Source organism: Thunnus thynnus, chromosome 18 (genome assembly GCF_963924715.1).
Source record: "Thunnus thynnus chromosome 18, fThuThy2.1, whole genome shotgun sequence".
Taxonomy (NCBI): domain Eukaryota; kingdom Metazoa; phylum Chordata; class Actinopteri; order Scombriformes; family Scombridae; genus Thunnus; species Thunnus thynnus.
In genome coordinates, this window is record NC_089534.1 from 21,218,503 (window position 1) to 21,233,010 (window position 14,508).

General features: G+C 39.1%; 1 protein-coding gene across 2 annotated transcripts in view; it reads right to left on the reverse strand.

Annotated features, from left to right (window-relative positions):
• Positions 1-2,178: 2,178 nt before the first annotated feature.
• fut8b (fucosyltransferase 8b (alpha (1,6) fucosyltransferase)) overlaps positions 2,179-14,508 on the reverse strand; it is an 88,411-nt gene continuing 76,081 nt past the window's right edge. For both annotated transcript variants that reach the window (XM_067572082.1, XM_067572083.1), the window contains 3 exons: positions 6,072-6,248; positions 5,749-5,899; positions 2,179-4,336 (listed from right to left, as the gene is read on the reverse strand). In XM_067572082.1, the coding sequence (XP_067428183.1) occupies positions 3,998-4,336; positions 5,749-5,899; positions 6,072-6,248 (667 nt within the window). In that variant the 3' untranslated portion in view covers positions 2,179-3,997. The remainder of the gene's footprint in view (positions 4,337-5,748; positions 5,900-6,071; positions 6,249-14,508) is intronic.

The window sequence follows — 14,508 nt, forward strand, 5'->3', positions numbered from 1 at the left end:
TCAAGAGCGATAACAGGTGGGATTAAAAATACTGAGCTAATAAAAGCCAAGCTGTGGCCCGATCTCTGAGTTGATTGCCTTGTGAAAACCTGACAGTTTCTCGTCAAGAGTTCCTCCTCTAAGCTTTGATATGGGCCAGGTACCGTAGGGCAGACTTCACTTGTTACTGCTGCGCCAACAGAGTAGTGATTGGAGATGGCCAGAACTACAATAATCATTTCCATTTTCTCTCCTTTTTTCATGAGTCAGTCAGAATTAATTCAGTTGCCCTTTACAAGATTAGAATTCCACAAGGCGATGGTGTACCCATTTATCTCTATATAATATGAATTCTATCAGAGTTATATGGCCACATTGAAGTCTTGGTCTGTGTTCTTGGAGCATTTAAGGATAAGTTCACACTTTTCGTCAGTCTGTCTTAAAACAATACTCGTACCTATATGTGTACTGAAAGAGTTATTGCTCAGTAATCATTCCTCCTCTCCATACTGGCCAGGTGAGATACATTCCTAATGCACTTTCAAAGTTACAGCATTTTTGGTACAAATTCTCTTTGTGTTACTATACCTCCACTGATGCTATGTAGAGGGATAGTAACACAATAGCAGTTTCATCTTATTATGAAAAAAAGAAAGATTTTTGTAGAGAACAACTAATCGATTAGTCAAAAATTAGTCATACACAAATCTGATTATTGATTGACCTTTCATGTCTCTTACGAAGAAAAAAAAAATCCACATTCACTTGGTTCCAGTGTCTGAAATGTGAGGATTTGCTGCTTGGATCTATTTGTCTTTGGATTTCAAACTTTTGTTTGCAAAAAAAAAAAAAAAGCAATACAACACTTTAAGCTTTAGGAATTCGTGATGGCTTAGCAAAAGGCTAATTGGCAGATTAATGGATTAAAATATTGTTAGTTATAGCCCTTGAATTTTGTATGAAAAACTGTAACTTTGGAAGATACCCACCCCATTTCAGAACAAGGATGGTAGGATTGTAGTGACCTTAGAAGGGATCTCTTCAGGGCCAGTAGGAAGGATGATTACAGCAACCAATAATTCTTTCAATGTATACTATTTTTTCAAGTCCGTCTTAAAGAAAATACTCATGTATGGGCACATGAGTATTTTCTTTAAGACGGACTTGAAAAAATGTGAACCTGTCCTTTAAAAGCAAGGCTGTGGGAAAGAAAAGCATTAGTTTGGAACAAAATGTAACCTGTTGACACCTGTGTTTGGAAATGGATCAGGCACTCAGATGGGACAGTTTTTCTTTCAAGTCACAAATTTATTAGTGCGTGACCTGCAGTTGGCCCCTCTTTGTTCAGCACACAACCGCTGCAACAATTAGACCACAAATGCAAAAAAAAAAGAATCCGCCTGCTAAAAATCTGACTGCACTCTATCAGGAGCAGTGGCCAATTAACAGAATAATTAACCCAACTAATGTCTCTCTTAAACGACTGTTACAGGACACCGTGACAGCAACAAGTGTATTTTAATTAAAGTGTCCTCTAGTTAGTGTGTGCATTTATAAAGCCCACAAAGGACTCTTTCCCAGTGAAAAGAGATGTTCAATGAACTGCTGTATGCTGCATGTGCATTGTGAACACTTTGTCAACGTGGGCTAAATTGGATGTGGATTGTTGTCAGGCAGGGAAGCAATAAAACTATTATTCTCCCTTGCACACACCAAAAAAGCTCATCTCCGCATCCAGTGCTGTGGCTTTCCTTATGGGTGTCCAATGAAGCATGCAGATCAGCGTTGAAATTAAAGAGCGATCTGTAATGAAACTCCCAGAGCCCCCTGAGTAAGAAAGTAACAAGACAGCCCATAAATAAGACACAGAGAAACAAGATCATAAACGATTTAGACATGCAGGAAGTAGGGCACTAGACACGAGCAGGAAGTATACTGATGCTTTGCTGCCATACCTGCGTTTTGGCTCCATGTGGAGCAAATGTTTGGTATTTAGGGCAGATATGTCATGTAGCTGTCACACAGCATATTTAAATGGCGGATGGTAACATCTCTGTTAAAGCTACTGATCTTGGTCCTCAGTTTGAAATGTAAATCAAAAGAAAGATTGAGTTTTTTGCTCCGAAATGATGAAAATTGATTCAGAGCCTGACTGAATGATGTATAAAACAAACTACTGGTGCTTTTTTGAAGGCAGGAGGTAGCTCCAATCACGGAATGCCAAAATGATATCAATTTTAGAAACAGGGTCCTCCTTTTTATGGAGATATCAAAAGATGAACTTGAGGTAATGACTTTTACGCTTCAAAAATAGATAAGATACCCTTTAGGAAATGAACTCTTCAAAAAAAAAAAAAGAGAAAAAAAAAAAGCCTTGATTCTCAGTTTGTGATGTGTGTGATGCAGTTGAAGCCTGTTCAGCCTGATTGAACGAGCAGGTGTCGCCAGGTAAAAGACGAGGAGCAGATGGTGAAACAGAATCAGACTGCAGGGAAAAATGCTGTGTTGGTTTCTCAAGTTTATTCGATCTGTGGTTATCAAAGACAATGCCCAAGAACATAAGTTATGAAAAAAAGCCTTCATGATGGGGACTCTGAGTCTGATATAGCATTATCATTTTTAAACATAGGCATATTTTTCCTCATTTATTTTAAAACAGCAATGTTAAAAGTAAAAAAAGAAAAAAAAAAAAAAAAAAAAAGAACAAACAAACAAACAGATGGACTTAAGAGACAGCAGAGATGCCGAAAGAGGACATTATCTCAGTGGAGTGCTTCTTTTGGTGAGCCTCGGGACGGCTCCTGTGTGTGTGTGTGTGTGTATGTGTGTGTGTGTGTGTTTGTGTGTGTGTGTGTGTGTGTGCACCATGAGTTCACCATACTCCACATAATCTTACCATTGTTCACTAGAGGTCACCAGCGGAGTGACTAGGGTTCACCATTGTTCCAAGTGCTGGGGGTACGAGGACAGTCCCCACTGTCACCGCCAGTCTCCCGCTGGGCACACAAACACTATTCAGTCGGGAGGAAAGCCAGAAATAAAAAAAAAAAAAAAAAAAAAAAAAAAAAAAAAAAAAAAAGAAACACACACTGCTCACCAATAACAGGCACCAGGTCGTGACATGGCCCCTTAGACTTTAAACAGCACACACAGGCACACTTGATCAGTCACGCATCCGTCTTTGCACTCGCACACACACACTGTACAGTATACAATGCACAAGCCCCATACGCACAAAATTAAGACCGTTAAAAACACTTGATAAAAGCACAATATGGTATTATAAAATTAATTGCACATGTAGAGACAAGATGGAGGAAGCACAGTGAGTGGAACTGGAGGAGGAAAGGGGGGCGGGGGGGGCGGTGATGAGCATGGCAAGAAGAGGATACAGTACATTCAGTAAACAAACAAACAAAAAAAAAGAACAGGGGAAAAAGAAAAAAAAGGCAAGATTAGAATCAAAACCACTGAAAAGAATTAAATAAAAATCAAAACACTTTTTTCCAGTTTGTCTTTTTTTTTTTTTTTTTCAGTCATTGATTCAAAGCTCACTCTAGGGTGCGCCAGTCTTACAGTAGTCCAAGTCTTGTCTCGGGAGAGCGAGCTCGGTCATTTTCTGTAGATTTTAATTGTTTTCTTGCTTTATTTAAAATCAATGTTCACGTCTACATCTCTACAGACCCGACTTGAGAGCATCGGGCGGGGGAGTAGTGGTAGGGTGCAAGTCTTCCATGACCTGACATATGCACAGGCATTTACACAAGTGCACACACGTTCACACATACATACACACACGCGCACACACACACACACACCCGCTCTCTCACATAAACACACAGAGTGCATTCTCATTCCTATCACCCCTGGGTTCAGGCGTTTTCTCTTTTCTTCTCAGCTTAGCGCACTCTGTACGCCTCTTTCTTCTGTACAAAAAAAAGCAGCCTCCTTCCCTGGAATCGGAGTCTGCGTATTTCTCCTCACTCCTTCTCTTCCTTTATTTTTTTCATTTCTTCTTTTACTTCTTTTGAGAGTTGAGCAGTTTGTCTGCCTCGGGGTACATGGGATACTTCACGGTCTCAATTTTCTCTTTGACCTTGTAGGAAGGGTAGAGGCCGGTGCGGCCCAGTTTGCGGTTGATGCCTTTTGAGTATCCGTCCCAGTGGTTGCCGGCTACGCCGATCACGTCGCCGGGCTCCAGGGGAATGTCCTCGCTGTTGCGCGGCTGGTGGGGGTAGATGGCGATCTGGTTGTGGGCGTTTTGACCTCCAAAGTAATAGATGTCATCCAAGGAGTAGAAGAAGGAGGAGGCGTCTGGATGTAGCGTCTGCATAATCTCATAGGCCACACGGCAGACCTGAGACAGAAACAGAAGCAGGGATTAATTCCATACTTAGATCTATAAATGTGGAGGAATTTGTCTTGATGACAAAGCCGTAGAGGCATGTGAACACTGGTACAGAGACAGAATGATGTCTGACTGTAAGACATACGTTTCATTTAAGTCCTGGTAAAAGAGGGATGAACTACGCTAAGCAACAGATCCTTGAAGTGGACTAATAAGCCAACAGTGAACAGGAATTATGTGGCTCACACATTATTTTTAGGTTTGGCAGGAAGCTCTTTCACTCCACGTTACAACTCATAAAACTGCACTTTAGAAGCTGTGAATCATCAGAATAATGGATGACAGAGGCCTTTTTAACGTCAAAGTCCCAGTAAATGTGGTTACCGTTGTCATGCTTTGCAACATGTGAGTGAAAATGGGACGTTGAGGTTGTTGACAATCACATGATTGTCATTATATAAAGAAGTAGTTCTGGTTTGCCTTGTGACAAACATCAACTGACAGTTGTCTTCCCCACAGATTTCATTAACTCTCTCACACAAAAAGTTTTATCAGTTTGACCTGGTTTTGTTCTTGTTTCGTTTTTTCACGGCCCTGTTCATAATTTATATGACAGCTTTTTGATCACATCTTAAAGATTTTTACTTGTAAATGTTTACTTGTTGATCTCTGTTACTTATTTTTACTGCAATTTAATTCTTTGACTTAAAATAACATTAAAAAACAATAATTTGAAGCTTGGCAGTCCATTATTTACCTTGGATCCAGTAGTTGGACAAAAATTCTAAGCAGGTCTACTTACTGGAAATTTTTTAAGCCCAACTTTTGGCCTTCATCAGTGGAGTTTGCTCAGTTGTCATGGAGATGGATAAACTGCTTTCACATGACTGAGGTGTGGAATTTGGGTCACGTGACAACAGGTGGTCACATTTAGATCACGTGATAACTGAGCCATTTCAATGACAAGTTGGCTAACTCTATCCACTGAGGAAGGCCATGAGATGTGGCTGAAAGCTCCAGATTATTTTACAATAAGCTATGGTTTAAAAATTTTTTTTGTTAAATTAATAATTTATTTCTAACTGTAATTTATGTGTATTCAGCAGCATGTTAAGGAAGTCATGAGAATCATTACATACTAATGTAAATCTGCTTAATGACATACTATATGCCCTGATGTTATAAAAAATGTGTTTTGCTATATGGATATAAAATCATATTCATTTTATGTCACTTCTTTGCTTACTGTCTATTAGAAAGCACACATCAATATTCCTGTCAACTCTTGATATTAATTTGGACTGCTTTCACACCGACATCAGTAAACTTCAATTTCAAGTAAAAACACATGAAATTAAAGTCCTTCCTAAAATAACATTTTATGTTTGATATAAAATGTGAACTGGGGAGAGCGGACTGACCTGTGAGGAGAAGGTGCAGACCAGGAAGTCCGTCTGGGACAGGAAGTGGATGTCCAGGATGACGCCCCTCAGTGAGTTCTCAGTGTAACGGTTGTGAAGTCCTGCCGACCACGAGATGGAGTTATCACTGATGAACTCATAGTCTGGATACCTGATGAGGACAACAAGGCAGGAAGGGAAAAGTCAAACAAAAAAGTCACACTAGACGTAAAAAGCTGAAAATAAACATGGACACAAACATACTCTTGCATACAGACTGACAGCTGACATCAACACACACACACACACACACACACAGCACATACACACTCCAGGACACTGACTTAGTCTTGGCTTCCTGCAGCAGGGAGGGGTCGTCGGTGGCAAGGTAAACTCGTTTCTTGTCGATGTGGACACGTCTGGCCAGATGTTGGAACTGCTCCTCCACATGTAGCATGTACTCCTCTATGGGGTGGAAGGCAGCCTCCGTCCCCACTTTGTCTGTCCTCCTCACATGGACTCTGCAGACAAACAGGAACACAGACAGTGTTACATACTAGTGTTGTATCTCACAACATCTGTAAACGAGAAGCTTTTCACTGTATTTTACTGCTTTTTTTGTTCGCTTTCTTATCAGTTTTGAGTTTTGGGCATTTACACTCCAAGCTAGTGGGTGGCAATAACATGGTTATGATGGTGGCCCCACAATATGATGTAATATAATGCAGCTGTGCTGGGATAGCAGGAACAACAAAGGTTCTTACAAACTCAAACAAGATTTCAAGACAAACTAAATTCACAAACAGGCAGGAGTTTGCTACACGTCAAACTTCTAGACGTCTGTGCTAGTTGGCTAGCTGAGCTGAGACTTTTGGAATTTGTTGACAATTTAGCATAAAAAAAAAACATAATCCTCATAATGAAACCTTGGTAAAATTACCACAAACAAATTGAACCGCTGCTGGTAGCTTCTGACTCACACATAGAGTACTATTACTGCCAGCTTTTCTAAAGTTAAGAGATAATTTCCTTTAAACATTTTTCCATCCCGATGGACTTCGGCTGTACATTTGTTCCACTTTCTGCCTGCCATTCATGCTGCCTGAGCTTCTTGTTTTGCACCACACAACAATGTTTATGTGTGCAAACAATAGTGCATAAGCTGCCCTTCTGCTATGGCATACACATTTTTTTTTACAGAAACACATAAAGACCAAGCATAAAGTATGATATCAAGTAGAAAACAGCATCTTCTATACATTCAAGAAAGAGTGCTGGCCAAGCACTAAGCAAATGCTTGCACTGTACTATTGTAATGTGTGCAACAGGAATATGAAAAAGAAGTAGTGTAGGTCTGAAGTAATGTATCAAGGATGACTTACAAATGACGAATAATTGAGGGAAACAAGGTGAGGGAACATCACTGAATGGTGGTAAATCAATAACAACACTACGGGCCATGCTTCTAAAAAAAAACTTAAAGTGCATGAAAAAAGAGTTGCATTGATTCATGTTTTGTATGTGCTGTATTTGGTAAGTTTGTGTTATTGAAAGAACAGTTTGAAGTCCGCATGTATTGTAGCGCAGTGATATTTTAAATTAGAATTTTTTTATGTGTTCAATACTAATTCATTTCCTGACAAAGGCACTTCAACTTGAATGGCATATTTTGGGATGATTTTGATTGTTGGTGTGAACACAAACAAAGAAGTGCTGGGACAAAAGGTGAAAAAAAAAAAGACAAAAGGAAAAAAAAAAACAGCAAATAGTGACAGAGGGAGAAAGAGATGGACAGAAAGAGAAATAACCAACACAACTGTATTTCTTTTTCTTTTTTTTTTTTTTTTGCGGCGTCCCTGTCACCACTTCCAGTAAGCAAGGACAAAGAGAGAGTGCTGTCACCGGCTGTATATATCAGAGGAAAAGAGCACAGCTTGAAAACAGAACAAAGGATGGTCGAGAGTAGAAACATTTCCTCTCCTGACACAGAAGCATCCCTCAAACTGATGGACGCTAAACACAATTTTTATTCCATCCAGAACTATTAAATTACAAAACTACCCAGCCACATCTGCAATGTGACTTCTGGCCTCGAGGAGCAAAGAAAATTTCTAAATCTAAGAGGAAAAAAAAAAAAAAAAACATACTTCAACCTTCACTTATTGAGGGAAAATTGACTGGACTTGTGCACTTCCCCCCCCCCCCCACAGCACATTACTCCATATTCATAAAGCTCCATCTGGGAGCTGCCCAGTACAACCAGCTGTCTACTGCTGGCCAAGGAGCAGCTCCACTGGAACATCTGGGGTCAGGAGCCTTTTTAAGGGCACCTCTGGGAAGAATATAAGTCTTCCAATTCCCCCGTTCAGGATTTCCCTGTTGCTTTAGGGATTCAAACAGCTTCTCTAACCTCAAGGCTGCCTCTGCCACTTTTGTAAGAATGAGGTAGAACTAAAAGAAGTGTTCGGAGTCAGGGGTTCACAGAAAGAGAATAAACAGGCTGTAGCTAATTTCAGCCACTGGCCAGAGATCAATCAGTTAGTATTGGGGACGCTCACTGGAGAAATAGACTCTTTATTTACGCGGCAAATAAAAGAATGGAGGCGAGAACAGGAGTGTGAGTGGGTGGCGGGGGCGTCAGTCTTTCATTTGGTCTCTGTCTCTCTGATCGGACAGAGGTCTTGACTCCAGGCTCTCCCATTCTTTGTCAGGGTCTCTCTCGCCTGCTTCTTTGCTTCTTTCATGTCTGCTGTTTTTTTGTTCCTGTGAACTCTCTTTGTCTTGCCCCTTTTTTTTTCTCTCTGTCAGAGCAGCAGAGGCCGCACTAAGGCGTTGCTTAGCTCTTAGCTTTCTCTCTCCCTCCCTCGGCACCCAGCACTCTCCCACACTACCGCCACAATAATTCAATTCATTTCTCTCTATTCATACAATACTGGCAAAGGAAAGGCAATCCTCACGGTGGGCGTAAAAGCATACATTAAAGGCATCATACACACCCACACTAGACACCGGCAAGTGCTGATTCTAGCAGTTTGTGACAATAACATATAGATCAAATAAATAATTTATCTGGATGTGACATCAGTGCTCTGCTGCCTATCAGATAGAGGAAAACAGCAACACTCAGCTACCTGTCTTTCTAGCTGCCAGGAACCTCTAGCAGACAGGTCATACCATCTTATATCTACAGTATACATGCAATCGCTGCTACGCACAAGTGTGCTTTATTGTATGACAGCACACGGTATTAAGGTTGACATATAAAACCAACAGAAAGTATCTTAGTAATAGGGCCACCACAAAAACAGCTTTCTTGGCACAGATTCTCTAAGTTTGTAAAGTCTAAGCACTGTAGCATGAACGCCATTCTTCAAAAGGATATGTTTTATTTTATGTTTTAATGATAGTGGTCGAGAGTGCTGTCTAAATACACAATCACCTGTTCAACTGAGCTGAAATCTGGTGGCTGTGAAGGCCATAGCATATGATACACATCATATCCGTACTCGAACCATTCAGTGAGCCTGTATGCTCTGTACAGAAGAACCTGCAGTGGTTTTATATCTATACTTTGTATAGATATAAAACCATATATCTTACTTATTGCAAGCATATATGTAAAGTAATAGATGGCATGTAAATTAAATTAAGTGTACGTAAATAATTGTGGTCAACTGTAAACTTTACAACAGCTTTTTGCAACTTTTATTACTAAGATATTGCTTTATGTTTTGTTTTTACTCATTTGACCAAAAAATACCTGGTTCCTTTTTTTTTCTTCCCCTAAATAGCCAATCATGATCTGGTCGTTTCCTCATGCACTTAAATTTGTTACGTTTTGTGCTGCATGAAGATTTTAACTTTACTGTAACTTCTCTTGCAACAAGCACAGCTCATAGCAAATTAAAACACAGAGAAAGCGCTAATGAGCTTCTAATTAGTCCCTGTAAGAAAAAAAAAAACCCAAACAAACAACAAATAAATCAGTTTGTGCTGAAAATTATGTTTCAAATATGATTTTTTTCCCCAGATATATATCTCTTCTATTTTAAATGTATCTTTTTCCAATTTTTAATATTCAAACGCTCAAATAGTCACTGAGAGATTTAGTGATTAGCAAAAAAAAAAATACACTGAATATAATAAGCACTAATTGAATAGAACAGCACTGGCACAAGATATTATAAAACATGTATACAGTCAGTTCACCTCTTGGCGAGCACATTGCCATGGCGATACAGCTGCTGTAGTATCAGCGGTAGATTAAGTAGCCCTACTTTCTCTTTCTCTCTGACTACACTTGCTACCATTAGGCAACATTAAATGCTGGCAGGAGGGAGCGGCACTGATAGCTGCTTTTAGTCGGTGGCTTCCAGCCTCCTTGCAGCTCACATCCTAAGGGAGCAGCAGGGAAAGAGAGTGGTGGTGGTGACTGAGGGGAGTGGAGGTCAGTTGGCGGTTGTTGGGTGCTCTGGGGACAAGCTGGCTTTCTATCCATCTCGGTACTCTCTCCATCAACCCCTGCACCTCCCACCGCTGCCGCTCTCTCGCTTTTCTCCTGCACCGACACTATGGATCTCTTTCAACCCCACTTTTACATCTCACATTCGACTCCCCCCTCTGACTTCCCCATACACACACATAGCCCTCCCCCCACAGTGCTGATAGAAGCGCACAGGCATTTTGTTGCAACATCAGTGCAGAGTGGAGTGGATGTATCAAGACCTGAGGAGGGAAGGGAAAAAAAAGTGATAAAACTTTGTTCTACCCAGCACTTCATTTCAATAACCCTTTCCCCAGTGGTAGACAGGAAGAAAAGGGTGGGATATATGTGTATAGAGGAGGGGAGGAGTGGGAAACACAAAGAACAGTGATAGAGATGTGTGGAAAACTAGGAGAGCAAGAGCAACTGTGGGTAGGGATGTGCGCCTGGGGAACGTGAGGGAGAAGTGAGTGTGAAATATAAAAATTTGAAAAATCTTGAAGCGGGATGAACAAATGAAGACAGAGGAACGATCACAAATAAGAGGATGTGCGAGGACAGGGAGATTGAAAAAGTTGAGATGAGTCACAGAAAAATAAAAAAAAAATAAAAATTAAAAACGAGAAAAAGGGGGAGGAGAGTCAAAGAGGGCTGTGAGAGACGGTAGCTGCCGCGGTGATGAAAGGCAGGGAGGTAAAAACCAAAGAGAGAGAGAGAAAGAGAGTGAGAGCATAACAAGAGGGAGTGAGAACTATGTCAAACAAGACAGGGAAAGCGAGGAAGATCAGCAGCGATTGCTCGCAGCGAAATGTAAAGAAGGTGAGAAAAATAAAAGTTATGTAGGGTGAGTAGCTGGCACGGAGTATAAATATATGGATGTGAAAGGTATGATGCGGGTGACAGAACAAAACCAGACTGACTATTAGAAAATAACTGTTAGGGTTTGTTTTAAACTACTTCCTTTCCCAGCCGGGTGGAGCCAGCCTCATGGGACGCTGCACGAACTTAAGACAATCTCAACGAAGTACCTAAAACTCATTGCATATACTACTGTACTACTATACTCCATTCCATGACTGACAGTTTACCAGTCATTATGTGCATTGTCCTTACATGGTAAATCTCCCATCTGGTAGACCAAGTAGGTTAAAACAACTGCTACCAATTATCTGCACAGTCCTATTTGATCCAGGGTTTGAAGTGCTGCTCAAAGATAGGTGGAATTATTTAAGAGTAAAGAGAGGCTGGTAGACAGCACATGAATGTTTACTGACTGAACACCTGACAGGGATACAGGAAAAAATAAATAAACAGCTGTCCAACCCCTTTCTTAGAAGCTATTATTAAAAGTGGCTTACAGTATTGTCGCTGCACACATCCCCACAAGGGGTGCGTTTCAAACAGTGAGAGCAACATCTCTGGAGATGGCAAAGCACCAAACATTCAGAATCAAAGCCAAGCTGATATCAAAAAACTCAGTCAGACCTCTCTTTAGCACCATTTATTGAAAGTTTCATGAAAAATAATATCTAGGCTTACAGTAGTGATGTAGATATTAGAGCCGTTAGATGCATTGTTAATGGCACCCTTAAAGGATGGTGTTATTTGATATTTTTCTTATTGTCAACAAATACCGTGAAAAGACAAAAATAAAACATGTGTTTATCCATCTCTCAATACTTTTTGGCTTCCTTACACTGTGTCTCTGTCACTCACCCTCTACACCGTTCATTCCTACCAATAGCAAGACGTAAATCTTTAAAAACAGATCACAATTATATAGTTTCGTTTTTTACGAAAGACCAAATAATTTCCTGAAACGGATGGACACTGTAGCTTTTTTGCCAACAGGAGTGAACATGAGTAAACAGCGTATTTCTGGTGGTCTATTTTTAGCGGTGGATTAATACACATTTAGTGCACTACTGAATATTAGAGAACCAGGACAGTTTATATGGGATTAATTCAAAATAAACTACAGTGCCCATGTTTATCATAATGAAGGAATATGTCACCCTGTATAATGATGCAGCTTAATTATGTTGTTTATAGTTTTTAGAGAACAATATAGCACTACAGCACAGAGGAATAAGCGTTATCAGGCTTTGACTACACAGACAATACTTGTTTGTAGGATCAGTTCATTGTTGTTTTTGGTCTTTTAGTGGGATTTGTTGACAGTAAGTGAAATATAGAATACCATCTGCCTTATCCTTTAATTGACAAAGACTACTGAAGATAAATGAAAAGCAGCCAGGCTATTTATTTTTAATACGGTCATTAAATGTGTTATAAGCCTCTTATTTCTAGTCTGGTTTGGTTTTACTGATTTTAAAATTAGCCAATTATGTTTTTAGCATGTAGTTATTTTACCTGCCTTATAAAAAAAGACAAATACATCAGATCAGGGTTTGGTATCAACAGATCCTCAGTATTAAGTACCTTGGACTGGAGACAAATGGGGACTACAAAAAAAAGGAACCCAATTGAATCACCCCAACATGTCTTTACTTGATTTGACACTTGTCACTAATACTGACAAATATATTAAGGCTGGTGTTTTGTCAGACTGCTTCAGTAAACACTCAGTTATTTACTGTGTATGGAAGATTAAACTTCCAAAATCGCCATCAAAATTAATTAAAATTAGACAACATAAGAAAATGAATGTAGACCTATTTATTAATGATCTAATGTCTATTAATTGGGATAGGTACCAATTAATACCCATGTTCAAGATGCCTAATATAAATCTAATTATTATAAAGAATGTCTCTAATAATTTAAAAAATCAAAACAATTCTAAACATTTCTGGAACAGTATAAAAGCCAAAATAAACTCTTCAAATAAATGTCATATTATTCAATTTAGAGATGGCAATGTAATAATTCATGACTCTCTATCGGTCAGCATTTTTCTTCTGTCTGCTCTGACTCAATACCTGGCTCTTCCTACACTGATAATTTCAGTAATATTTCATCTTGTCACCTTTTGCTTTATGAAAATAACACCCACAGAAGTTCTGAATGCTATCAAACAACTAAGTTTGAGCAGTTATGCTGGACTTGATGGGACTGAATCCAGATATATTAAATTAGCATCTCGTATTCTCATGTACTCACTTGCTGACTTGTTCAACATGTCCTTATCTACTTGTGAGTTACCAGCTATCAGGATATATTCATGCATTACTCCACTTTACAAAGGTGGTGACATTCTTGATCCGAATAATTACAGACCTGCATTGATAATCTGTTCTATTGCTTAAGTATTTGAAAAACTTAGTGCTCATCATTTATCCCAGTATCTTAAGACTAATAATATCCTATCACCATTTCAATATGGATTTAGACCTAATCATTCAACAACTACTGCCCTCTTAAAACTTACTAATGATGTGTTTTCAGTATGTCATACTGGAAATCTTACAGGGGCTATTTCTATTGATCTCAAGAACTCTTTTGATTTGGTTGATCACTACATATTCTTAAGCTTTATGCAGTTGCTCTATCTCAAAATGCATTATTATGATTTATATAATAGAAAACAATGTGTTGTCCTTCAGGGGAGTAAGTCTGATTTATTTGTTCGACAAAGAGGTATACCCCAGGGTTCGACACTGGGTCCACTTACTTTCTCTATTTTTATTAATGATCTTCCTTTAATTCGTTCTAATTCTTCTGTTCAACTATATGCATATCACTTATTCTTCTAAAACCTCATTTACTGCAAATCCAAACTGCCCTTCAATTGAATTTCAATAATTTACAAAACTGGATCTTATCTAATTAACTACTGCTCAATAAAACAAAAATCTACATATTATGGTCTTTGGTGCAAGACAGAGTCTTAAAACAAAATCTACTAATGATGTGTAATGATGGTACTTATCTGCATAGAGTTGATGAAACTAAACACTTGGGTTTATGGCTTGACTCTGAACTTACATTCAAATCTCACATTGATCATGTTCTCCGCAAAATTAATTTTGGAACCAGTGTTTTATTTTGACCTAGAAACTGTTTTACACTTAGTGTCTGAAAGATGCCTCACAACTTATTTCTCGACTATGCTGATGTTGTTTATCAAAACACATACAAAACTAACCTTCTACCCCTCAGTACAGCATACAATAATCACTGTAGATTTGCAACTGGATGTTCCATTAGTACTCATCACTGTATAATGTAACTCACTTAAGTGGCCTCCACTCAATGTAAGAAGACACATTCATTGGCTGCAACTCATTTTTAATGTGTATATTTCAACTATCCTCATTACCTTCAAAAGTTTTTGG